The sequence below is a fragment of the Salvelinus fontinalis genome, chromosome 36, assembly GCF_029448725.1.
Source record: "Salvelinus fontinalis isolate EN_2023a chromosome 36, ASM2944872v1, whole genome shotgun sequence".
NCBI classification, from domain to species: Eukaryota; Metazoa; Chordata; class Actinopteri; order Salmoniformes; family Salmonidae; genus Salvelinus; species Salvelinus fontinalis.
This window is the reverse complement of record NC_074700.1, coordinates 26,389,495-26,415,765: the sequence shown is the minus strand read 5'-3', so window position 1 is coordinate 26,415,765 and position 26,271 is coordinate 26,389,495. Positions and strand designations below refer to the sequence as shown.

At 45.6% G+C, this 26,271-nt stretch overlaps 1 protein-coding gene across 1 annotated transcript; it reads left to right on the top strand.

Annotated features, from left to right (window-relative positions):
- The first annotated feature begins 76 nt into the window (after nucleotides 1–76).
- Nucleotides 77–15,660, top strand: ccnb3 (cyclin B3). Its single transcript, XM_055901201.1, has 11 exons — nucleotides 77–165; nucleotides 983–1,119; nucleotides 1,550–1,633; nucleotides 2,334–2,446; nucleotides 2,887–3,016; nucleotides 6,426–6,617; nucleotides 6,754–6,891; nucleotides 8,929–9,084; nucleotides 12,588–12,737; nucleotides 13,123–13,253; nucleotides 14,897–15,660. The coding sequence occupies exons 2-11, from the start codon at nucleotides 1,036–1,038 to the stop codon at nucleotides 14,961–14,963; spliced, it is 1,245 nt and encodes a 414-aa protein (XP_055757176.1). The 5' UTR covers nucleotides 77–165; nucleotides 983–1,035; the 3' UTR covers nucleotides 14,964–15,660.
- Nucleotides 15,661–26,271: the final 10,611 nt, after the last annotated feature.

Genomic DNA, 26,271 nt, shown 5'->3' with positions numbered 1-26,271 from the left:
GCGAACAATAGACGAATTCCAACCAATCAGCACCTACCACACGGTGTTTGGACGCAGTTTTGCTTACAAACGTGTGTTAGCTCGCCGCCGGACCTGTGTTGAATGTTGTATTTTTCGCTCAGAAACTTTCGCAACCAATTTTGCAAGCACGGAAAATACGATAAGGTAAGATGTTGTTTCATTGACGGAGAAGCTAGTTTTCTCTCTATATAGCGTGCTACCCTTTCGAAATAATGCCAGTCGAATCACGTGCGGTCGGGTGCAGGACCCTTTGCACAGTAGGCTAACCAACGTTAACGTTAGATCCTTCTACACAATTTACGTTTTCTGCTTCTGATACCAACATATTGCCTTTTGAACCAGTATCTGGGTGTGAGGAGGCGAGATTTTATCTGATGTCCACGGTCCTTCTATTCAAAGTCCCAATAACCAGCTCTGCAGACTTTATAAGGTCAAAATACGATCGGTAACGTTACAGTACGCGTCAGAATATGGAGTTTCGTAGAGTAACTCGTAATTTCTGCCACTCTGCACGGTATGTATAAAAATAAAAAAAAGTCTAAATCAAAGTTTTGTTTTTGACGAAGTTCACATGCCCAAATCCACCTTCTGGACCTCCAATATAATCACTCATTACCGCCGCCCGCAGGTCGGCTGATCCAGCAGCAGGACAGTATCCGGAAAGAATATTGTTCTATTTATTATTTTTTGGGAAGTACATAATGCCGTTCCGCACAGTAATGATGATAGTTGCACTGCGAAACTCCATATTTTGGTGCGTAACGAATGTGTTTTGACAACGTTTGCACAGCTGGTTAAAGGGACTTGGAATTGAAGGATCCTGAGAATCAGAGGCGATCTCGGCTCCCTCAACTCCAGTTAACAAGCTATTATGCTTTGAAGATCTCAGAAGCAGGCATAGAAGCAGGCATAAAAACATAGTTTTTCTTAGCGCATGCCAATTTAATGTTTTCTCTTGCAGGATACAACCACTGACTGTCTGAACCCATTTGGTGAAAACTCCAAGGTGAAGTCATGCCTTTTCCCAGAGGGAAGAAACCAAGTGTTACTGCTGGCAGTAAAATACCCAAATTACTTGGCAAAGGGATGGAGAATCAGGTAATTTGACTAATAATAGCCTCCCACTGTTGATTAGGGATGGTGTTTTTAGTGTAGTGCTGGAACAAAAACGTGCATCATCCAGTTGCTAACTAGTTCTCCAGGAGGAGGCAGCTCTGCCTCTGACGGTTTTCTTTTTTATATTGTTGTTGTCTGTATCCAGCTTTGTATCCAGCCAACATATGTATTGCATGTCTAGGTACATCATTTGGGGTAAGCGTGCTCATTGTTTTGTCTGTGTTGCCAGGGCATATTGCATAACCCACAACGTTTTGGAAGTGAGTCTGTCTGATATCTGCTGGTCAACTTAACCCCTCTTATCGCTCAATGAAACTGCTGGTCCTGCGAGAACTAAACTAACCCCAACGGTGTCTTGCTATCACTCTTCATTGCATAGCTCCATATCTAATAACATAGCTCTGTGTTTTAGGAGGAAGGCCCCCAGGTCAAGAGGTCGTCCTCCTCTCCCCAAGGAGCCCCTAAGAAGAGGACAGCCTTCGTAGACATCACCAATGTAAGTCTCTGTCCTCTTTGGGTCGTATTCACTAGAACCAAACAGAACCTAATTCAACTGGGAGGGACTAACCTGAATTTGTCCAACAAACTTGTTTTCCGTTGCGAAATGTTTTTGACTGCTTGCTCCACGCGTTGACTGCTTGCTCCACATAGCAGACATTGTGGACTAGGTTAGGAATGCTGTGCTGCACTATATTCATGGCGTCATTACGTTATATAGGTACGCACGTCAGCTTTGACATCGGGTTTACACATCGGAGTTAAACTAGACACCGGGATGATTTTTTGGCATTTTTAGCAAAATGTCGTCCGATTCCAATATGATTTTTGCTATATCGTGCATTCTTAGTTTTTGCAACTGTTTTCTATGGTCTTGGTTTGAAATGAATACACCACAGAACAGGGTCTGAATGGTTTCCTGGGGAATGAGACTCTACCAGAGCCTTCCACTGGGTTTTCTGGTGTTCACTGCAGACTGGCACCAAAAGCCACTTCCGGTCTTGTTTGGCAGTTGGTTGTATGGTGGGGTAGATCTCAACTTGAGAAACAATTACTTAACTTCTGTCTTGGCAGGGGCTTGGTGTCAAACGTACGAGTAACGTGACACACAGGCCGATCTATAACAAGTGAATAATCTGCCTCATCTGCACACTATGAAAAGACTGTGGCGTTGACTCTCTGGTCTCCTTGGCTTCCAGGCACACAAGGTTCACATCAGCCTTCCGGGTACGAAGAAGAGCTCCCTTAAGAAGACGCAGAAGAAGAAGGCCACCACCTCGGTGTCAGACAAGAATGAAGCCAACCTTAAAAAGTAACTCCTTTTTCTAGACCCCCTCCTCCTCTCTCCATCTGTGCTGTCGTTAGCTTTGATGGGCTGTGAAGAACGGTGTAGTTAATCTGTGAAGGTGAGAGAGAATAGAGAAAGAGGGGCCACATTATAAAGGGATGGAGTCATTGTATATGTTTATGATGCTTGTTATGGGGGCAGTGAAATATGCCCGTTAGGATACTGAGTTCCTTGATCACTCATCTCTTATTGAGATACGGTGGAAGTTTGTCCTTTTTTTGAGTTCATCAATACAATAGATTCACAACATTCCACATCACAGCAATACATCAAAACAGGAACTTTCTCTGCCTTCTACTGAGGGCCGTTTGCTTGCAGTGACTGCTATATAGACACGGACTGTTGTTCTGGACAAGAACAGATGTGAAATCTAAACCCTTCAACCTATTCCTACCCGTCTCCAGGTCTGAATCAGTGAGCTCAGAGAGTCCGGAGGAGAAACAGAGGGGGGTGGAGGAGAGCCCAGTTGAAGAGCTTGTGGTGGTGGAGGCTGTTCCACCTAGGGAGTTGCCCCCCCACCTCCGGAGACCACAGGTAGGCTAATGGAGCGCCACAGTGGGATCTACAGTACCAGTCAAAAGGTTGGACACCTCATTCCAGGGTTTTTTCTTTATTTTTTACGGTTTTCTACGTTGTAGAATAATAGTGAAGACGTCAAAACTTTGAAATTACACATGGAAGTCATGTAGTAACCAATAAAGTGTTAAACAAATCAAAATGTATTTTATATTTGCGATTCTTCAAAGTAGCCACTTTTTTTGCTTTGACAGCTTTGCACACTCTTGGCATTCTCTCAACCAGCTTCACGAGGTAGTCACCTGGAATGCATTTCAATTAACAGGTGTGCCTTGTTACTAGGTCATTTGTGGAATTTATTTCCTTCCAAATCCGTTTGTGCCAATCACTTGTGTTACAAGGTAGGGAGAGTATACAGAAGATGGTAAAAGACCAAGTCCATATTATGGCAAGAACAGCTCAAATAAGCAAAGAGAAACAACAGTCCAACTTCTTGAGAATACAGGGGGTGCTATTTCGCATTAGCATAATTGCCTCTACAGACTAAACTGCCTCTTATTCAATTATTGCTGTTACTATATGCATATAACCATATAGCATTGGATAGAAAACAAGCTATGGTTTCTAAAACCGTTCCAATTGAGTCTCTGAGTCAAACACAGGTCATTTCACAGCACTTTCCCTGAGCCTGAAAAAGATTGCAAGATGTGTATGCTCGCTTCAAAGCTCTGCCTATATATGGTCACGCCACCTATGACCCGAATGACACTTCCTACTTCTTCCTATGGGTGTTTGGAAGACGTCAGAGGAGAAATTTTTTGTTTATCTTGTACTGACGTGAAATAAGACTTATTTCTTTAGCGTGACCGACAACTTCCGGTTTCTGAGATGCGCGTTTTCAGAGGTGGCATTGTCTTTTGTTATGCTGACGTTACGGATGAAAACTATCTCCGTGTCGAAGTTTGTTTGATACATGTGACCATATCACCGTAATGTATGTTTTTTCAATATAGTTTAATCAGATTATTAGAATTTTTTCGGGAGTTTTGCCGTGTTCCGTTCTTTGAGTTTTTTAACTTTGGGAATTGACCGTGCCAGTCGACCAGTACCAGGCTAAATGAAGAGGGGAGGTTGCCATTGTGAATGGATTGAACGACTCATCAGGACTAAGGACACCTTGATCAACATTCTGATGAAAGACCAGCAATAGTAAGACCCAATTTACGATGTTATTTCATATATCTGTCGTGCATGTGAACTGGTCGGGCGCGTCCAGCCGGTTCTGGCTGGCCTGGTTATGCTAATTAGCGATACATTTTGTTTTCGCTATAAAACATTTAAAAAATCTGAAATATTGTTTGGATTCACCAGATGTTGGGCTTTCAATGTCTGTACGCTGTATATTTTTTCTGAAATGTTTTAAGACAAGTAATTAGTTATATAACGTTGGTCTCTGTAATTGTTCTAGCTGCATCAGCACTATATCAGATTGCAGCTGCAATGTAGAACTGTGATTTATACCTGAAAAATGCACATTTAAAAAAAAAAAACTATGCTATACCATAAATATGTTATCAGACTGTCATCTTAAGAATTTTTTTGTTGGTTAGTGGCTATCAATATCTTAGTTTAGCCGAATTGGTGATAGCACCTGATGGAGTAAGAAACTGTTGGAGTAAGAAAATGGTGTCATTTTGCTAACGTGTTTAGCTAATAGATTTACATATTGTGTCTTCCCTGTAAAACATTTAAAAAATCTGAAATGGTGGTTTTATTCACAAGATCTGTGTCTTTCATTGGGTGTCTTGGACTTGTGATTTAATGATATTTAGATGCTACTATTTAATTGTGACGCTATGCTAGCGATGCTAATCAGTGTGGGGGGTGTGGGGGGTGCTCCCGGATCCGGGTTAGGTACTCTGTAGAGGTTTTAAGACAGGCCTTCATGGTCGAATTGCTGCAAAGAAACCACTACTAAAGTACACTAATAAGAAGATGTGCTTGGGCCAAGAAACACGAGCAATGGACATTAGACCGGTGGAAATCTGTCCTTTAGTGTGATGCGTCCTAACCGCCGTGTCTTTGTCAGACGCAGAGTAGGTGAACGGATGATCTCTGCATGGAGGAGGAGGTGTGGGAGGTGCTTTGCTGGTGACACTGACTTATTTAGAACTCAAGGCACACGTCGCCAGCATGGTTACCACAGCAGTCTGCAGCTATACGCCATCCCATCTGGTTTGCGCCTAGTGGGACTATCATTTGTTTTTGTAAAGGACAATCACCCCAAACACTCCTCCAGGCTGTGTAAGGGCTATTTGACCAGTGCTGCATCAGATGACCTGGCCTCCACAATCACCTGACCTCAACCCAATTCAGATGGTTTGAGATGAGTTGGACCGCAGAGTGTTGGAAAAGCAGCCAACAAGTGCTCAGCAATGTGGGAACTCCTTCAAGACTGTTGGAAAAGCATTCTTAATGAAACTTGTTGAGAGAATGCCAAGAGTCTGCAAAGTTGTCAAGGAAAAGGGTGGCTACTTTAAAGAATATAAAATATATTTGATCACTTTATTTTTTGGTTATTACATGATTCCATATGTGTTACTTCATAGTTTTGATGTTTTCACTATTATTCTACAATGTAGAAAATATTAAAAATAAACCCTGGAATGAGTAGGTGTCCAACCTTTTGACTGGTGTTGTACATGGGGACAGTCAGGAATAGTTCTATGGAACTCATTGTCGAGCACTGTTCTGTACAGCTGGTTTGTACTGCACCTAAATATCACTCTTCCTTCCTTCCCTCTCTCTCCTTTCCTCTGTCTCTCTCTCCTTTCCTCTGTCTCTCTCTCCTTTCCTCTGTCTCTCTCTCCTTTCCTCTGTCTCTCTCTCCTTTCCTCTGTCTCTCTCTCCTTTCCTCTGTCTCTCTCTCCTTTCCTCTGTCTCTCTCTCCTTTCCTCTGTCTCTCTCTCTCCTTTCCTCTGTCTCTCTCTCCTTTCCTCTGTCTCTCTCTCCTTTCCTCTGTCTCTCTCTCCTTTCCTCTGTCTCCCTCTCTCCTTGCCTCTCTCTCTCCTTGCCTCTCTCCCTCCCTCTCTCCTTGCCTCTCTCTCTCCTTGCCTCCCTCTCTCCTTGCCTCTCTCTCTCCTTGCCTCTCTCTCTCCTTGCCTCTCTCTCTCTCTCTCTCTCTCTCTCTCTCCTTGCCTCTCTCTCTCTCTCTCCTTGCCTCTCTCTCTCCTTGCCTCTCTCTCTCTCTCTCTCTCTCTCTCTCTCCTTGCCTCCCTCTCTCCTTCCCTCTCTCTCTCTCTCTCCTTGCCTCCCTCTCTCCTTGCCTCCCTCTCTCCTTCCCTCTCCCTCTCTCTCTCCTTCCCTCTCTCTCTCTCCTTGCCTCTCTCTGTCTCTCTCTCTCTCTCCTTGCCTGTCTCTGTCTCAGATCCCTGAGGAGTTTGATATAGACGCCCAGCACCAGGACGACCCCACTCTGACTGCTCAGTACGCCAAGGAAATCTTTGATTATCTCAAGGCCAGAGAGGAGAAGTTCATCCTGTCTGACTATATGTCCATCCAGCCCAGTCTGAACGCTGGGATGAGGGCCATCCTGGTGGACTGGCTGGTCGAGGTGCAGGTCAGGAATCCACTATACTTGCTACTATAGTAACACTACAGCGCAATATGCCCGTAGTACAGAGCATTTTAAATGGGAGGGAAGATGAGACACTGGTTCTTTATGTGATGGAGAAAGTGTGTTACTCTGTTTCCAGGAGAACTTTGAGCTGAACCATGAGACTCTGTACCTGGCTGTGAAGGTGACAGACCACTTCCTGTCCACTGCTCCGGTCATCAGAGAGAATCTACAGCTTATAGGTTCTACAGCCATGCTCATAGCATCCAAGTTTGAGGTGAGGGATATTAAACACACACACACTACCTGTCCTCTGCTCCGGTTAACGGTAGGAGAGGGGAGGGATATTAAACACACACACACTACCTGTCCTCTGCTCCGGTTAACGGTAGGAGGGGGAGGGATATTAAACACACTACCTGTCCTCTGCTCCGGTTAACGGTAGGAGAGGGGAGGGATATTAAACACACTACCTGTCCTCTGCTCCGGTTAACGGTAGGAGAGGGGAGGGATATTAAACACACACTACCTGTCCTCTGCTCCGGTTAACGGTAGGAGGGGGAGGGATATTAAACACACTACCTGTCCTCTGATCCGGTTAACGGTAGGAGAGGGGAGGGATATTAAACACACACACACTACCTGTCCTCTGCTCCGGTTAACGGTAGGAGAGGGGAGGGATATTAAACACACACACACTACCTGTCCTCTGCTCCGGTTAACGGTAGGAGAGGGGAGGGATATTAAACACACACACACTACCTGTCCTCTGATCCGGTTAACGGTAGGAGAGGGGAGGGATATTAAACACACACACACTACCTGTCCTCTGATCCGGTTAACGGTAGGAGAGGGGAGAGATATTAAACACACACACACTACCTGTCCTCTGATCCGGTTAACGGTAGAAGAGTTGAGGGATATTAAACACACACTACCTGTCCTCTGCTCCGGTTAACGGTAGGAGGGGGAGGGATATTAAACACACTACCTGTCATCTGCTCCGGTTAACGGTAGGAGAGGGGAGGGATATTAAACACACACTACCTGTCCTCTGATCCGGTTAACGGTAGGAGAGGGGAGGGATATTAAACACACTACCTGTCCGTTGCTCCGGTTAACGGTAGGAGGGGGAGGGATATTAAACACACTACCTGTCATCTGCTCCGGTTAACGGTAGGAGAGGTGAGGGATATTAAACACACACTACCTGTCCTCTGATCCGGTTAACGGTAGGAGAGGGGAGGGATATTAAACACACACTACCTGTCCTCTGATCCGGTTAACGGTAGGAGAGGGGAGGGATATTAAACACACACTACCTGTCCGTTGCTCCGGTTAACGGTAGGAGGGGGAGGGATATTAAACACACTACCTGTCATCTGCTCCGGTTAACGGTAGGAGAGGTGAGGGATATTAAACACACTACCTGTCCTCTGATCCGGTTAACGGTAGGAGAGGTGAGGGATATTAAACACACACTACCTGTCCGTTGCTCCGGTTAACGGTAGGAGAGGGGAGGGATATTAAACACACTACCTGTCCGTTGCTCCGGTTAACGGTAGGAGAGGTGAGGGATATTAAACACACTACCTGTCCGTTGCTCCGGTTAACGGTAGGAGAGGTGAGGGATAGTAAACACACACTACCTGTCCTCTGCTCCGGTTAACGGTAGGAGAGGTGAGGGATATTAAACACACTACCTGTCCGTTGCTCCGGTTAACGGTAGGAGAAGTGAGGGATATTAAACACACTACCTGTCCGTTGCTCCGGTTAACGGTAGGAGAAGTGAGGGATATTAAACACACTACCTGTCCGTTGCTCCGGTTAACGGTAGGAGAGGTGAGGGATATTAAACACACTACCTGTCCGTTGCTCCAGTTAACGGTATGAGAGGTGAGGGATATTAAACACACTACCTGTCCTCTGCTCCGGTTAACGGTAGGAGAGGTGAGGGATATTAAACACACTACCTGTCCTCTGCTCCGGTTAACGGTAGGAGGGGGAGGGATATTAAACACACTACCTGTCCGTTGCTCCGGTTAACGGTAGGAGGGGGAGGGATATTAAACACACTACCTGTCCTCTGATCCGGTTAACGGTAGGAGAGGGGAGGGATATTAAACACACTACCTGTCCTCTGATCCGGTTAACGGTAGGAGAGGTGAGGGATATTAAACACACTACCTGTCCGTTGCTCCGGTTAACGGTAGGAGAGGTGAGGGTTGGAGGACAGGGGTTCTCTCACTTGGGCTCTCTTCGCTCTGTTTGTGTAATTCTCTTACCCACCATCCTTTCTCTCTCCCTCCATCAGGAGCGCTGTCCGCCCTGCGTGGACGACTTCCTGTACGTCTGTGACGATGCGTACAAGAGGGAGGAGGTTATTGCTATGGAGACGAGCATCCTGCAGGCGCTGGCGTTCGACATCAACATCCCCATCCCCTATCGCTTCCTCAGGCGATATGCCAAGGTACAGGGTTTTTCCTGGGTCAAAATGAGGCTACGGTGGTGGTGGGTGTGGCCATTTCACTGCAGCTAATGTAGAAGGAAAAGCTGTGTACATTTTGTAAATACTGTGCTGAATCATATGTGAAGAATGCAACAAAGATGCAGAATCATCTGGCCAAGTGCATAAAGTTCCCTCAGCGCTCACAACAAGCAACCTCTGACAAAAGTCCCTCTACTTCTATTCGAGGTGAAAATGATGAATCAGACACCTTATCGATAGCAACAGCTCACGGTCCTCCTGGAATCAGAAGTTTTTTTTGACTCAATGGGGGAACGTAGTCAGAGAAATGCTGATGGATGTCTTGCTCGAACTGTGTATGCAACTGGTTCACCTCTGATGCTCACAGGCAATGTGTATTGGAAGAGACTGCTGAATGTTCTTTGCCCAGCATACACCCCTCCAACCAGACATGCTTTATCTACTCATTTGCTGCATGCAGAGTTCAAGTGAAGGTCAAGCAAATCATAGAGAAAGCAGACTGTATTGCAATCATCTCTGATGAGTGGTCGAATGTTCGTGGGCAAGGAATAATTAACTACATCTCCACCCTTCAACCAGTATTCTACAAGAGCACAGACACAAGGGACAACAGACACACCGGTCTCTACGTTGCAGATGAGCTGAAGGCCGTCTGAAAGCAACGTGAGAGGAATAAGAGCACCACATTGAAGCTGCCCAGCAACACCCGTTTGGGGTGGGGTTGTCATCCTGACAGTCTCCTGGAGGTCAAGGAGTCCAAAAAATGGCCATTTCAGTCGGCTGATATCAAGAGGATCCTCCTGGATAATGTATTTTGGGCGAGAGTGGTAAGCAGCCTGAAACTCCTGAAACCTATAGGGGTAGCAGTTGCACGGATTGAGGGAGAGGACTCCATCCTGTCTGATGTTCAGACTCTGCTTGCAGATGTAAGAGAAGAAATCTGTATTGCCCTGCCCACTTCACTGTTGCTCCAATCAGAGGAAACTGCAGTTCTGAAATACATGAAAAAGCGTGAAGACTTCTGCCTGAACCCCATACACGCCACAGCGTTCATGTTGGACCCCAAGTATGCTGGCAAGAGCATCCTGTCTGGTGCAGAGATCAACAAGGCCTATGGTGTGGTCACTACTGTGTCTCGCCACCTTGACCTGGATGAGGGCAAGGTTCTAGGCAGTCTGGCGAAGTACACTTCCAAGCAAGGGCTTTGGGATGGAGATGCAATATGGCAGTCGTGCCAACATATCTCATCAGCCACCTGGTGGAAGAGACTTTGTGGATCTGAGGCTCTTTCCTCTGTTGCCTCCATCATCCTCCAAATCTCACCAACATCAGTCTCCTCAGAGCGCAACTGGTCCTTGTTTGGGAACACACACACCAAAGCACGCAACAGGCTGACCAATACAAGGGTTGAAAAATTGGTGGCCTGACAACGAACCATCCTCAACAAGGTTGGAAAGTGACAGTGAAGATGGGGCCTCAGAGTCTGATGTTCAAGAGGTGGACATTGAGGAGATCCAGGGAGAAGACATGGAAGCCTGAGAGGAAGACAACCAAAGCTTTAGTTTCTAGACTATCATTTTACAGATCTATGTTGAAAACGTTTTTGGGGGACGTGATGGATCATTCAATGTTCCCTTTTGTTGTTCAGTGAAATCATCCAATGTGACGTCAACTCATTTAATTTGTAATTTCTGTTAGGATTTTATCATTTGTAACCGTCTGCTTATGATAAACCTTTTACCTTACGTTTGTCTCCATATTATAAATATATCCAATGCAAAAAACATCTGCATTTAAATGGTATTAATTTATTTGCATATATTTCCGTTAATTCCCACGGAAAGTGTCCACCTCTGAATATTCCCCAAATGTGTAACACTATGCATGTTGATCCAGTGTGTAAACCATCTCTCTCTCTCTCTAGTGTGTAAACCATCTCTCTCTCTAGTGTGTAAACCATCTCTCTCTCTAGTGTGTAAACCATCTCTCTCTCTAGTGTGTAAACCATCTCTCTCTCTCTCTAGTGTGTAAACCATCTCTCTCTCTCTCTAGTGTGTAAACCATCTCTCTCTCTCCAGTGTGTAAACCATCTCTCTCTCTCTAGTGTGTAAACATCTCTCTCTCTCTAGTGTGTAAACATCTCTCTCTCTCTAGTGTGTAAACATCTCTCTCTCTCTAGTGTGTAAACCATCTCTCTCTCTCTAGTGTGTAAACCATCTCTCTCTCTCTAGTGTGTAAACCATCTCTCTCTCTCTAGTGTGTAAACCATCTCTCTCTCTCTAGTGTGTAAACCATCTCTCTCTCTCTAGTGTGTAAACCATCTCTCTCTCTCTAGTGTGTAAACCATCTCTCTCTCTCTAGTGTGTAAACCATCTCTCTCTCTCTAGTGTGTAAACCATCTCTCTCTCTCTAGTGTGTAAACCATCTCTCTCTAGTGTGTAAACCATCTCTCTCTAGTGTGTAAACCATCTCTCTCTAGTGTGTAAACCATCGCTCTCTCTCTAGTGTGTAAACCATCGCTCTCTCTAGTGTGTAAACCATCGCTCTCTCTAGTGTGTAAACCATCGCTCTCTCTAGTGTGTAAACCATCGCTCTCTCTAGTGTGTAAACCATCTCTCTCTCTCTCTAGTGTGTAAACCATCTCTCTCTCTCTCTAGTGTGTAAACCATCTCTCTCTCTCCAGTGTGTAAACCATCTCTCTCTCTCTAGTGTGTAAACATCTCTCTCTCTCTAGTGTGTAAACATCTCTCTCTCTCTAGTGTGTAAACATCTCTCTCTCTCTAGTGTGTAAACATCTCTCTCTCTCTAGTGTGTAAACCATCTCTCTCTCTCTAGTGTGTAAACCATCTCTCTCTCTCTAGTGTGTAAACCATCTCTCTCTCTCTAGTGTGTAAACCATCTCTCTCTCTCTAGTGTGTAAACCATCTCTCTCTCTCTAGTGTGTAAACCATCTCTCTCTCTCTAGTGTGTAAACCATCTCTCTCTCTCTAGTGTGTAAACCATCTCTCTCTAGTGTGTAAACCATCTCTCTCTAGTGTGTAAACCATCTCTCTCTAGTGTGTAAACCATCTCTCTCTCTCTAGTGTGTAAACCATCGCTCTCTCTCTAGTGTGTAAACCATCGCTCTCTCTCTAGTGTGTAAACCATCGCTCTCTCTAGTGTGTAAACCATCGCTCTCTCTAGTGTGTAAACCATCGCTCTCTCTCTAGTGTGTAAACCATCGCTCTCTCTCTAGTGTGTAAACCATCGCTCTCTCTCTCTAGTGTGTAAACCATCGCTCTCTCTCTAGTGTGTAAACCATCGCTCTCTCTCTAGTGTGTAAACCATCGCTCTCTCTCTCTAGTGTGTAAACCATCGCTCTCTCTCTCTAGTGTGTAAACCATCGCTCTCTCTCTCTAGTGTGTAAACCATCGCTCTCTCTCTAGTGTGTAAACCATCGCGCTCTCTCTCTAGTGTGTAAACCATCGCTCTCTCTCTCTCTCCAGTGTGTGAGTGCCAGTATGGAAACTCTAACCCTGGCCCGGTATGTGTGTGAGCTGAGTCTTCAGGAGATGGATCTGGTCCCAGAGAGAGGATCATTACTGGCCTCAGCCTGTCTGCTGCTGGCTCTAGTCACCAAGGAGCTGGGAGGATGGGTGAGCTTCTACACTCACACACGTCTCCTGCCCTTCATCTACACTGATTGAAGTGGATTTAAAACGTGACATCAATAAGGGATCATATCTTTCACCTGGTCAGTCTATGTCATGGAAAGAGCAGGTGTTCCTAATGTTTTGTACACTCAGTGTATTTCTGTGCCGTTCTGTCTACACTTTCTGCTCTCTCCTACGAATTTATTACACGTCCCATTCTCAATGAGCCGATAACTGTTATAGTCTGAAAACGTACCCTGGTTCTTCAATGCCTTGTCTGACATCTTACTGTCCCCCTCTCCTCCCTCTCCAGTCCCCCATAGTCGGTACAGCGGGGCTGGTAATACTTTATAGTCTGTATTTAATCGCCCACCCCTCTGTACTCTAGACCCCCATCCTGGTTTTCCACTCTGGGTACGGTGTGTCAGAGCTGGCACCCGTTGTCCGGAGGCTCCATTCCATGCTCACCTCCCCGCCAGACGACAAACTCATGGCCGTCCGGAGCAAGTACACTCACAAGTAAGTGTACTGTGTAAACTAGGTATTATAGTACTCTCACAAGTAAGTGTACTGTCCGTCAGCTCCCAGGCTTTGCTCACTTTCAAAATAAGGTATGAATAGAGTGACTGAATAAAATATATATATATATATTTACCCTTTTTCATCACCCCACAACATGATGCTGCCACCGCCGTGCTTCACGGTTGGGATGGTGTTCTTCGGCTTGCAAGCCTCCCCCTTTTTCCTCCAAACATAACGATGGTCATTATGGCCAAACAGTTCTTTTTTTTGTTTCTTCAGACCAGAGGACATTTCTCAAAAGTATTATCTTTGTCCCCATGTGCAGTTAAAAAAGCCAGACTACGGTTTTCATGGCGGTTTTCATGGCGGTTTTGGAGCAGTGGCTTCTTCCTTGCTGAGCGGCCTTTCAGGTTATGTCGATATAGGACTCGTTTTACTGTGGATATAGATACTTTTGTACCTATTTCCTCCAGCATCTTCACAAGGTCCTTTGCTGTTGTTTTGGGATTGATTTGCACTTTTCACACAACTACTTTCATTTCTAGGAGACAGAACGCGTCTCCTTCCTGAGCAGTATGACGGCTGCGTGGTCCCATGGTGTTTATACTTGCGTACTATTGTTTGTACAGATGAACATGGTACCTTCAGGCGTTCGGAAATTGCTCCCAAGGATGAACCAGACTTGTGGAGGTCTACAATTTTCTTTCTGAGGTCTTGGCTGATTTCTTTATATTTTCCCATGATGTCAGGCAAAGAGGCACTGAGTTTGAAGGTAGGCCTTGACACACACCCACAGGTACACCTCCAATTTTCTCAATTAGCCTATCGGAAGCTTCTAAAGCCATGACATCATTTTCTGGAATTTTCCAAACTGTTTAAAAGACACAGTCAACTTAGTGTAGGTAAACTTCTGACCCACTGGAATTGTGATACAGTGAAATAATCTGTCTATAAACAATTGTTGGGAAAATGTCTTGTGTCGTGCACAAAGTAGATGTCCTAACCGACTTACCAAAACTAGTTTGTTAACAAGAAATGTGTGGAGTGGTTGAGAAACGAGTTTTAATGACTCCAACCTAAGTGTACGTAAACTTCCGACTCCAACTGTATGTTAAAATGGTGCGTTTCTACTTGTTGAAGAAAGAAAATCAAGTTGTATCTGACATCATCACAAGGTGAAACATTTTGAAAGATTTGTGACGAGCAAGAAAATACCGTCCCTCTGACTAAACACGTTTCAGGTTTTTGAATATCAGTTTCTTTGAATCCTACCCCATAGAAACACTGGTTTTACGTATGTAGACACTGTTTTGGTGCTGGAGGTAATGAGGTAGAGAAGTGTTGGAATGGACAGTGGATATTGACAAGCCAGGTGGACGGAGGGCGTTGTGTGAAGAGCCCACGTTCAATTAGCAGGCCGCCATCCCTCGTCTTTCCACGCTTTGAGGCAGTCACTTCCATGCTGGCGCTGGTGTCAATTGTTCCGCAGTGGGCCTACAAAAAGCCTGCGCCTACACTTGGTGACGTCATTCCCTTAGGTGTCTATCGTAACAGCACATGGCAATGTGGTGGGAGGGGGGGGGGGATTGCGTTTTGTAAGTGAATACTTTCAATGGAGACTTTTCCTTTTTTGCCACCAGGGTATTCTTTGAAGTCGCGACAATTCCGACGGTGGACCTGGAGACGTTGGAGGGGGCGTTGAAGTGACCCATAGAAACTAGTTGGTGGGAGAATATGTACATATTCTAAGGAGACACTGTATATATTTTGTAATAATTATATATATCACTGTTAATCTTTTATAATGAAGGGATGGCATCTACTGTTGTATAATCAAGTGTAGATTATTATTATTTTTTTAGCAGCAATGTTTTTTTTACATGTTCATGTTGTATCTGTTTTTACACTTTAAGAAAAAAACATGTTACCTTTTTATACAAGTGTTTGAAGTTTAATCTAAAAGTTAAAGGTATTTTTAGAAGTGTGTAGTGAGAGGGGAAAAAAAGTAAATAGATTTACTATTAATATCACTGACCATTTTGATATTGTTGTGTAACCCACGGTAACAGTGTTCTTTATCGGTATAAACGATGGCTGTCCGTCGTGAGTTGTCAAGGTTTTGCTCCAGCCCTGCTCTAATTTACACTTCATTCTGCTAATCGGCTTCTCGTCAGGACCTTGGTTAGCGGAAGCAGGTGTGTTAGACTGGTGCTGGAACAAAAGCCTGCATACTACTCGGTTCCAGGTCTGTCTGCCTTCCAAAGTGTATTTTATGTTGTACAGTGTGTATCATGTATAAAGTCTTTAACATTTTGAACAAAGAGGATTTTACTGTTACGCTATTTTTAAATGGCTCAGACCTCTGAAGATTTAAATAAATCCTGTTTTATTGTTTATAAAACAAATGATCTTGTCATTTTTTTTGTTGCCCTTACTCTAAGGTGTGACGCTTGCACGGGGAAGTCCATCGCAACTTGCAACAATTCACCTCGCTTTTTGTTTACGATTCCAGTTAAAGGCTGGAGAAAAGTAACTGCTCAGATTCATACGCGGGCCAGACATCATGATTATTTACTTTGTAAAAACAAGCTCATATTTTGGGTTCTGATGGGGTATGACAGATTTAAATAAACCTATGAGGTTTTTTTCTCCGACAGTCAATGGGTACGTGTCTGTAAATGGATGTGCCACCTGCAGATGGCCCTTTATTTAAGTAAAGCTGATTGAAGTGGCTTGTATGACGGGGTGGTGGGGGGGTGTGAGCATATAGTGATACATGTTGCGAAGGCTGATTGAGAACACACCATCCGGTGAGTTCTGGATAAAAGTTGTCCCTAGACACACAGCTGGGATTGGTTTCCTGTGGGAACACCGGACTCAAATGCACTTCCTCTGACCCTTTTTATTTTTTATTTTTTTTCATCCAAAGGGTTTTGAGAAGGAAGCAAGGAAATGTAAGTGAGATGCTTCAATCAATCAAGTTTATTTTATAAAGCCCTTCGTACATCAGCTAATATCTCGAAGTGCTGTACAGAAACAAAGCCTAAAACCCCAAACAGCAAGCAATGCAGGTGTAGAAGCACGGTGGCTAGGAAAAACTACCTAGAAAGGCCAGAACCTAGGAAGAAACCTAGAGGGGAACCAGGCTATGAGGGGTGGCCAGTCCTCTTCTGGCTGTGCCGGGTGGAGATTATAACAGAACATGGCCAAAATGTTCATAAATGACAAGCATGGTCAAATAATAATCAGGAATAAATGTAAGTTGGCTTTTCATAACCGATCATTAAGAGTTGAAAACAGCAGGTCTGGGACAGGTAGGGGTTCTTTAACTGCAGGCAGAACAGTTAACAGTTCCCATATTTGGATCATTGAGAGCTCAATTGCATACTCATTCTCTCTCAACCCATTGGTGGAGAAAGCCAGAAACCACTCTGTCCTCATCCAATGGGTTTTGAGAAGGAGAGACGACTTGAGGAGGTAATTGAGATCTTTCAAGGGACCATGTCATCTGACCTCCGTCTCCTTTTTGGGATGTAGTACACCCATTGGGCCAGTAGGTGGCAGTGCAGCTTCACAATTTATGGATGCCTAGTCAATTGTACAACTGAATGCATTTAACCCAATGCCTCTGAATCAGAGAGGTGGGGGGGGGGGGGGCTGCCTTAATCGACATCGGCGTTCAGGGAGCAGTTGGTGGATAACTGCATTCATTCTGATTGGCTGGGCTTGAACTCAAGGGCAGGACGGAATACTTTTCCACCTTGCCTGCTCAGGCACTCGACCAGTGACCATCACTGGCCCAAAGCTCTCCCTGATATCTCTACACCTGTACTTTGACAACAGAAGGATGATAACTGACTTTATGAAAATGAATCGTCCCTGGCTGTTTTTATTGAGCCGTCTGACTGGCAAAGTTTTCAACAGGTTGGAATAGTCCTGCAGAGTCCCACTGTCTACATTTTAATGAACAAAAATATGAAACACAATTTCAAAGATTTTACTGAGTTACAGTTCCTATAAAGAAATCACTCAATTGAAATAAATGAATTAGGACCTAATCTATTTGATTTCATGGACATGACTGGGGAGACAGGAGTGGGTCTGGGAGGACATGGGCCCACCCACTGGGAGCCAAGAGTAGTTCTGGGAGGGCATGGGCCCACCCACTGGGGAGCCAGGAGTGGGTCTGGGAGGGCATGGGCCCACCCACTGGGGAGCTAAGAGTGGGTCTGGGAGGGCATGGGCCCACCCACTGGGGAGCCAAGAGTGGGTCTGGGAGGGCATGGGCCCACCCACTGGGGAGCCAGGAGTGGGTCTGGGAGGGCATGGGTCCACCCACTGGGGAGCCAAGAGGGGGTCTGGGAGGGCATGGGCCCACCTACTGGGGAGCTAAGAGTGGGTCTGGGAGGGCATGGGCCCACCCACTGGGGAGCCAAGAGTGGGTCTGGGAGGGCATGGGCCCACCCACTGGGGAGCCAGGAGTGGGTCTGGGAGGGCATGGGCCCACCCACTGGGGAGCCAGGAGTGGATCTGGGAGGGCATGGGCCCACCCACTGGGGAGCCAGGAGTGGGTCTGGGAGGGCATGGGCCCACCCACTGGGGAGCCAGGAGTGGGTCTGGGAGGGCATGGGCCCACCCACTGGGGAGCCAGGAGTGGATCTGGGAGGGCATAGGCCCACCCACTGGGGAGCCAGGAGTGGGTCTGGGAGGGCATGGGCCCACCCACTGGGGAGCCAGGAGTGGGTCTGGGAGGGCATGGGCCCACCCACTGGGGAGCCAGGCTCAGCAAATCAAAATGAGTTTTCCCCTTAAAAGGGCTTTATTACAGACAGAAATACTCCAGTTTCATCAGCTGTCCAGGTGGCAAATCTCAGACAATCCCGCAGGTGAAGGAGCATGATGTGGAGGTCCTGGGTTGGCGTGGTTACACAGGGTCTGCGGTTGTCTGGTTGGACGTACTGCCAAATTCTCTAAAACGATGTTGGAGGCAGCTTATGGTAAAGAAATTAACATTAAATTCTCCGGCAACAACTCTGGTGAACATTCTTGCGGTCAGCATGCCATTTGCACACTCCCACAAAACTGTTGTGACATAACTGCACATTTTAGAATGTCCATTTATTGTCCCCAGCACAAGGTGCACCTGTGTAATGTTCATGTTCACACACAGTGACTAGCTGATTACAATCTATCAGTGAGAACTATTGTTTAAGACAAATAAGCTTTTTGTGGGTCTGGAACATTTCTGGGATGTTTTATTTCAGCTCATGAAACATGGGACCAACACTTTACATGGTGCGTTTTATATTTTTTATTCGGTATAGTTTGTTTCCTCTGCAGTACCAGCAACACACTCCTCCTCTTTATTCCTCCTCCCTCTGTTCCTCCTCTTTATTCCTCTCCTCTGTTTCTCCTCTCCTCTGTTCCTCCTCTCCCCTGTTCCTCCTCTCCTCTGTTCCTCCTCTCTTCTGTTCCTCCTCTCCTCTGTTCCTCCTCTCTTCTGTTCCTCCTCTCCTCTGTTCCTCTTCTCCTCTGTTCCTCCTCTCTTCTGTTCCTCCTCTCTCTGTTCCTCCTCTCCTCTGTTCCTCCCTTCCTCTGTTCCTCCTCTCTTCTGTTTCTCCTCTCTTCTGTTCCTCCTCTCTTCTGTTCCTCCTCTCTTCTGTTCCTCCTCTCTCTGTTCCTCCTCTCTTCTGTACCTCCTCTCCTCTGTTCCTCCTCTCCTCTGTTCCTCTGTTCCTCCTCTCTCTGTTCCTCCTCTCTTCTGTTCCTCCTCTCCCCTGTTCCTCCTCTCCTCTGTTCCTCCTCTCTTCTGTTCCTCCTCTCCCCTGTTCCTCCTCTCCTCTGTTCCTCCTCTCTTCTGTTCCTCCTCTCCTCTGTTCCTCCTCTCCTCTGTTCCTCCTCTCCTCTGTTCCTCTTCTCCTCTGTTCCTCCTCTCCTCTGTTCCTCCTCTCCTCTGTTCCTCCTCTCCTCTGTTCCTCCTCTCTTCTGTTCCTCTTCTGTTCCTCCTCTCTTCTGTTCCTCCTCTCCTCTGTTCCTCCTCTCTTCTGTTCCTCCTCTCTTCTGTTCCTCCTCTCTTCTGTTCCTCCTCTCCTCTGTTCCTCCTCTCCTCTGTTCCTCCTCTCTTCTGTTCCTCCTCTCCTCTGTTCCTCCTCTCTTCTGTTCCTCCTCTCCTCTGTTCCGCCTCTCTTCTGTTCCTCCTCTCTTCTGTTCCTCCTCTCCTCTGTTCCTCCTCTCCTCTGTTCCTCCTCTCCTCTGTTCCTCCTCTCTTCTGTTCCTCCTCTCCTCTGTTCCTCCTCTGTTCCTCCTCTCTTCTGTTCCTCCTCTCCCCTGTTCCTCCTCTCCTCTGTTCCTCTTCTCCTCCTCTCCACGGATCAATTAAAGTGATTGATAGCCCAGTGAGTCCATTGACCTACTATCTATCGAACCAATTTCTACGCACACACACACACACACACACACACACACACACACACACACACACACACACACACACACACACACACACACACACACACACACACACACACACACACACACACACACACACACACACACACACACACACACACACACACACACACACACACACACACACACACACAAGCTGATTACAATCTATAAGTGAGAACTATCATTGTAGCAGGGTAGACATAATCAGAGATATCGATTGGATGATGGGAGTAGATTGTTTACGTCCCAGGAAGTTGATTCTGAGTTCTAAGTACTCATCTGTTCTGACATAGAATTATGGTTTGTGCAGTCTGTGTGCATCTTTGTGTGTGTGTCTGTGTATGTATTCAGTAGTCTGGCTCCATTGATGTGTTAGCATTCCCTGGTCAGGAAAGGGCAACCTCTCCTTAGGAGGAAACAAGGAAAGAAGAGGAATATATCAAAGGATCTGTCCTCCAGGCCCCCACTGGCCCTAGTCAACAACCCACCAATCAAATCACTAGATGAATATGGAAACAGTAAGATTTGTGTGACTCAGACCCAATAGGGTCCTGGTCTTTTGTCACTCGCCATGCAGCTTTAATATGACCTTTTCAAATATCATTAAACCTCTGTGTCCACAGTACACACACAGATATCATTAAACCTCTGTGTCCACAGTACACATGCAAATAGCATTAAACCTCTGTGTCCACAGTACACACACAAACATCATTAAACCTCTGTGTCCACAGTACACACACAAACATCATTAAACCTCTGTGTCCACAGTACACACACAAACATCATTAAACCTCTGTGTCCACAGTACACACACAGATATCATTAAACCTCTGTGTCCACAGTACACATGCAAATAGCATTAAACCTCTGTGTCCACAGTACACACACAAACATCATTAAACCTCTGTGTCCACAGTACACACTCAAATAGCATTAAACCTCTGTGTCTTCAGTACACAGACAAATATAATTTGACATTGTGCGGACTAACAAAATGTCCCCAGTTGTTCACATTTTTGTTTGTTTACTATTCGTGTGGGGACTTCTGGTCCCCACAAGACTAGATAAACATGTCCACACACACCAATCTCTCTCTCTCAATTATTTGGTCTGGGTGTTATATTCTCCTACCATATCTATTGTGTTATATTCTCCTACCATATCTAGTGTGTTATATTCTCCTACCATATCTATTGTGTTATATTCTCCTACCATATCTATTGTGTTATATTCTCCTACCATATCTATTGTGTTATATTCTCCTACCATATCTATTGTGTTATATTCTCCTACCATATCTATTGTGTTATATTCTCCTACCATATCTATTGTGTTATATTCTCCTACCATATCTAGTGTGTTATATTCTCCTACCATATCTAGTGTGTTATATTCTCCTACCATATCTAGTGTGTTATATTCTCCTACCATATCTATTGTGTTATATTCTCCTACCATATCTATTGTGTTATATTCTCCTACCATATCTATTGTGTTATATTCTCCTACATTATTTTAACATTTCTACAAACTTCAAAGTGTTTTCTTTCCAATGGTACCAATTATATGCATATCCTGGCTTCTGGGCCTGAGTAACAGGCAGTTTACTTTGGGCACGTCATTCAGACAGGAAGTGGAGAAAAAAAGAGCCCTAAGAAGTTAAACTAACATCAAATTGATCAGAAACACAGTGTAGACATTGTTAATGTTGTAAATGACTATTGTAGCTGGAAACAGCTGATTTTTAATGGTATATCTACATAGGCGTACAGAGGCCCATTATCAGCAACCATCACTCCTGTGTTCCAATGGCACGTTGTGTTAGCTAATCCAAGTTTATAATTTTAAAAGGCTAATTGATCATTAGAAAACCCTTTTGCAATTATGTTAGCACAGCTGAAAACTGTTGTACTGATTAAAGAAGCAATAAAACTGGCCTTTTTTAGACTAGTTGAGTATCTGGAGCATCAGCATTTGTGGGTTCGATTACAGGCTCAAAATGCCAGAAACAAATAACTTTCTTCTGAAACTCGTCAGTCTATTCTTGTTCTTGTTCTGAGAAATGAAGGCTATTCATGTGAGAAATTGCCAAGAAACTGAAGATCTCGTACAGCGCTGTGTACTACTCCCTTCACAGAACAGCGCAAACTGTCTCTAACCAGAGTAGAAATAGGAGTGGGAGGCCCCGGTACACAACTGATCAAGAGGACAAGTACATTAGTGTCTAGTTTGAGGAACAGACACCTTACAAGTCCTCAACTGGCAGCTTCATTAAATAGTACCCACAAAACACCAGTCTCAACGTCAACAGTGAAGAGGCGACTCCGGGATGCTGGCCTTCTAGGCAGAGTTGCAAATAAAAAGCCATATCTCAGACTGGCCAATAAAAATAAAAGATTAAGATGGGCAAACGAACACAGACACTGGACAGAGGAAGGTTGGGAAAAAAAGTGTTATGGTGTTCAGATCACAAAGAACATTCATGAGACGCAGAAAAAATGAAAATATGCTGGAGGAGTGCTTGACGCCATCTGTTAAGCATGGTGGAGGCAATGTGATGGTCTGGGGGTGCTTTGGTGGTGGTAAAGTGGTAGATTTGTACAGGGTAGAAGGGATCTTGAAGACGGAAGACTATCACTCAATATTGCAACGCCATGCCATACCCTGTGGATGGTGCTTAATTGGAGCCAATTTCCTCCTACAACAGGACGATGACCCAAAGCACAGCTCCAAACGATGCAATAGCTATTTCGGGAAGAAGCAGTCAGCTGGTGTTCTGTCTATAATGGAATGGCCAGCACAGTCACCGGATCTCAACCCTATTGAGCTGTTGTGGGAGCAGCTTGACCGTATGGTACGTACGAAGTGCCCATCAAGCCAATCCAACTTGTGGGAGGTGCTTCAGGAAGCCTGGGGTGAAATCTCTTTAGATTACCTCAACAAATTGACATATAAACTCAGCAAAAAAATAAACGTTCTCTCACTGTCAACTGTGTTTATTTTCAGCAAATTTAACATGTGTAAATATTTGTATGAACATAACAAGATTCAACAACTGAGACATAAACTGAACAAGTTCCACAGACATGTGACTAACAGAAATTGAATAATGTGTCCCTGAACAAAGGGGGGGTCAAAATCAAAAGTAACAGTCAGTATCTGGTGTGGCCACCAGCTGCATTAAGTACTGCAGTGCATCTCCTCCTCATGGACTGTATCAGATTTGCCAGTTCTTGCTGTGAGATGTTACCCCCCTCTTTCACCAAGGCACCTGCAAGTTCCCGGACATTTCTGGGGGGAATGGCCCAAGCCCTCAAGACACTGACATTCCTGTCTTGCAGGAAATCACGGCATTGTCAGGCAGGAGGGTCATGTCAGGATGAGCCTGCAGGAAGGGTACCACATGAGGGAGGAGGATGTCTTCCCTGTAACGCACAGCGTTGAGATTGACTGCAATGACAACAAGCTCAGTCCGATGATGCTGTAACACACCACCCCAAACCATGACGGACCCTCCACCTCCAAATCAATCCCGCTCCAGAGTACAGGCCTCGGTGTAACGCTCATTCCTTCGACGATAAACGCAAATCCGACCATCACCCCTGGTGAGACAAAACCGCGACTCGTCAGTGAAGAGCACTTTTTCCCAGTCCTGTCTGGTCCAGCGATGGTGGGTTTGTGTTCATAGGCAACGTTGTTGCTAGTCCTGTCTGGTCCAGCGATGGTGGGTTTGTGTTCATAGGCGACGTTGTTGCCGGTGATGTCTGGTGAGGATCTGCCTTACAACAGGCTACAAGCCCCCAGTCCAGCCTCTCTCAGCCTATTGCGGACAGTCTGAGCACTGATGGAGGGATTGTGCATTCCTGCTGTAACTCGGGCAGTTGTTGTTGCCATCCTGTACCTGTCCTGCAGGTGTGATGTTCTGATGTACCGATCCTGTGCAGGTGTTGTTACACGTGGTCTGCCACTGTGAGGATGATCAGCTGTCCGTCCTGTCTCCCTGTAGCGCTGTCTTAGGCGTCTCACAGTATGGACATTGCAATTTATTGCCCTGCAGTCATCATGCCTCCTTGCAGCATGCCTAAGGCATGTTAACGCAGATGAGCAGGGACCCTGGGCATCTTTCTTTTGGTGTTTTTCAGAGTCAGTAGAAAGGCCTCTTCACTGTCCTAAGTTTTCATAACTGTGACCTTAATTGCCTACCGTCTGTAAGCTGTTAGTGTCTTAACGACCGTTCCACAGGTGCATGTTCATTAATTGTTTATGGGTCATTGAACAAGCATGGGAAACAGTGTTAAAACCCTTTACAATGAAGATCTGTGAAGTTACTTGGATTTTTACGAATTATCTTTGAAAGACAGGGTCCCTTTTTTTGCTGAGTCTAGAATGCCAAAGGTCTGCAAGGCTGTAATTGCTGCAAATGGAGGATTCTTTGACTAAAGCAAAGTTCGAAGGACACAATTATTATTTCAATTAAAAATCATTATTTATAACCATGTCAACATCTTGACTATATTTCCTATTCATTTTACAACTTATTTCATGTATGTTTTCATGGAAAACAAGGACATTTCTAAGTGTCCCCAAACCTTTGAACGGCTGTGTGTGTGTGTGTGTGTGTGTGTGTGTGTGTGTGTGTGTGTGTGTGTGTGTGTGTGTGTGTGTGTGTGTGTGTGTGTGTGTGTGTGTGAGAGAGAGAGAGAGAGAGAGAGAGAGAGAGAGAGAGAGAGAGAGAGAGAGAGAGAGAGAGAGAGAGAGAGAGAGAGAGAGAGAGAGAGAGAGAGAGAGAGAGAGAGAGAGAGAGAGAGAGAGAGAGAGAGACAGAGACAGAGACAGAGACAGAGACAGAGACAGAGAGAGAGAGAGAGAGAGAGACAGAGACAGAGACAGAGACAGAGACAGAGACAGAGACAGAGACAGAGACAGAGACAGAGAGAGATGTGTGTGTCTGAGTCTGAGAGAACAAGAGAGATGTAGCAGTACCGGTTTAAAAATACAGACAGAACACACACCCAGTCAGCAAAGCACTCCCATTGCTTCTCAACTATTCATGATGCCCAATCTGGTTCTAAGCAGGTTGCTGTTCCGATGAGGTTAGAGAGATGGGGAGGGGAGAGATGAGGGGGGAAAGAAGTGGGGGTAGGAGCGTGAAGTGAGTGTCTGTAAGGGGAGATGGGATAAAGAGAGGTCGGAGATACGGGGAGAGAGAAGGGGAGAAGAGTAAGAGTGGTTTTATGGAAGGAGTTGAAGGGAAAGAAGTGCTAAAGAGGAAGGACAGAGAGAGAACTGAGAAGTCTGGTAGAGGAGGAGAAAGGACAGAGAGAGAACTGAGAAGTCTGGAAGAGGAGGAGAGAGGACAGAGAGAGAACTGAGAAGTCTGGAAGAGGAGGAGAGAGGACAGAGAGAGAACTGAGAAGTCTGGAAGAGGAGGAGAGAGGACTGAGAAGTCAGGAGGAGAGAGGACAGAGAGAGAACTGAGAAGTCTGGAAGAGGAGGAGAGAGGACAGAGAGAGAACTGAGAAGTCTGGAAGAGGAGGAGAGAGGACTGAGAAGTCAGGAGGAGAGAGGACAGAGAGAGAACTGAGAAGTCTGGAAGAGGAGGAGAGAGGACAGAGAGAGAACTGAGAAGTCTGGAAGAGGAGGAGAGAGGACAGAGAGAGGACGGAGAAGTCAGGAAGAGGAGGAGAGAGGACAGAGAGAGAACTGAGAAGTCAGGAAGAGGAGGAGAGAGGACGGAGAAGTCAGGAAGAGGAGGAGAGAGGACAGAGAGAGAACTGAGAAGTCTGGAAGAGGAGGAGAGAGGACAGAGAGAGAATTAAGAAGTCTGGAAGAGGAGGAGAGAGAACTGAGAAGTCATAAAGAGGAGGAGAGAGGACGGAGAGAGAACTGAGAAGTCAGGAAGAGGAGGAGAGAGGACAGAGAGAGAACTGAGAAGTCTGGAAGAGGAGGAGAGAGGACAGAGAGAGAATTGAGAAGTCTGGAAGAGGAGGAGAGAGAACTGAGAAGTCAGGAAGTGGAGGAGAGAGGACGGAGAGAGAACTGAGAAGTCTGGAAGAGGAGGAGAGAGGACAGAGAGAGAATTGAGAAGTCTGGAAGAGGAGGAGAGAGGACGGAGAGAGAATTGAGAAGTCTGGAAGAGGAGGAGAGAGGACTGAGAAGTCTGGAAGAGGAGGAGAGAGGAGAATGAGGGAACTGAGAAGTGTGGAAGAGGAGGAGAGAGGAGAAAGAGGGAACTGAGAAGTGTGGAAGAGGAGGAGAGAGGAGAAAGTGAGATGAAAGAGATCTAGGAGAGAGAAAGTGAAGGATGAGGAGGAGGCGTTAAAAGGAAAATATAACAAGCAGTCCCACCCAGCTGCCCAGGCACATCCTAATTAAAGTTGTTATAAAAATCTATCCACTGGGAAAGCACATATATACTTCAGACACTTCATTTTGACTAATGTTCTCTCACTCTACCTCCAGCTCTGCCTCTTTCTTCCGGTCACACTTCACATCACTCTCTAGTTGCTCTTCATGTTGCTCCTCTCTGCCTCTTTCTACCGGTCACACTTTACATCACTCT

Excerpts from the sequence above, each read along its gene's own strand:
- ccnb3 (XM_055901201.1), top strand. The coding sequence starts at position 1,036 with ATGCCTTTTCCCAGAGGGAAGAAACCAAGTGTTACTGCTGGCAGTAAA. Across the intron at positions 2,447-2,886 it reads AATGAAGCCAACCTTAAAAA|GTCTGAATCAGTGAGCTCAG; the intron begins GTAACTCCTTTT and ends ACCCGTCTCCAG. Across the intron at positions 6,618-6,753 it reads ACTGGCTGGTCGAGGTGCAG|GAGAACTTTGAGCTGAACCA; the intron begins GTCAGGAATCCA and ends CTCTGTTTCCAG.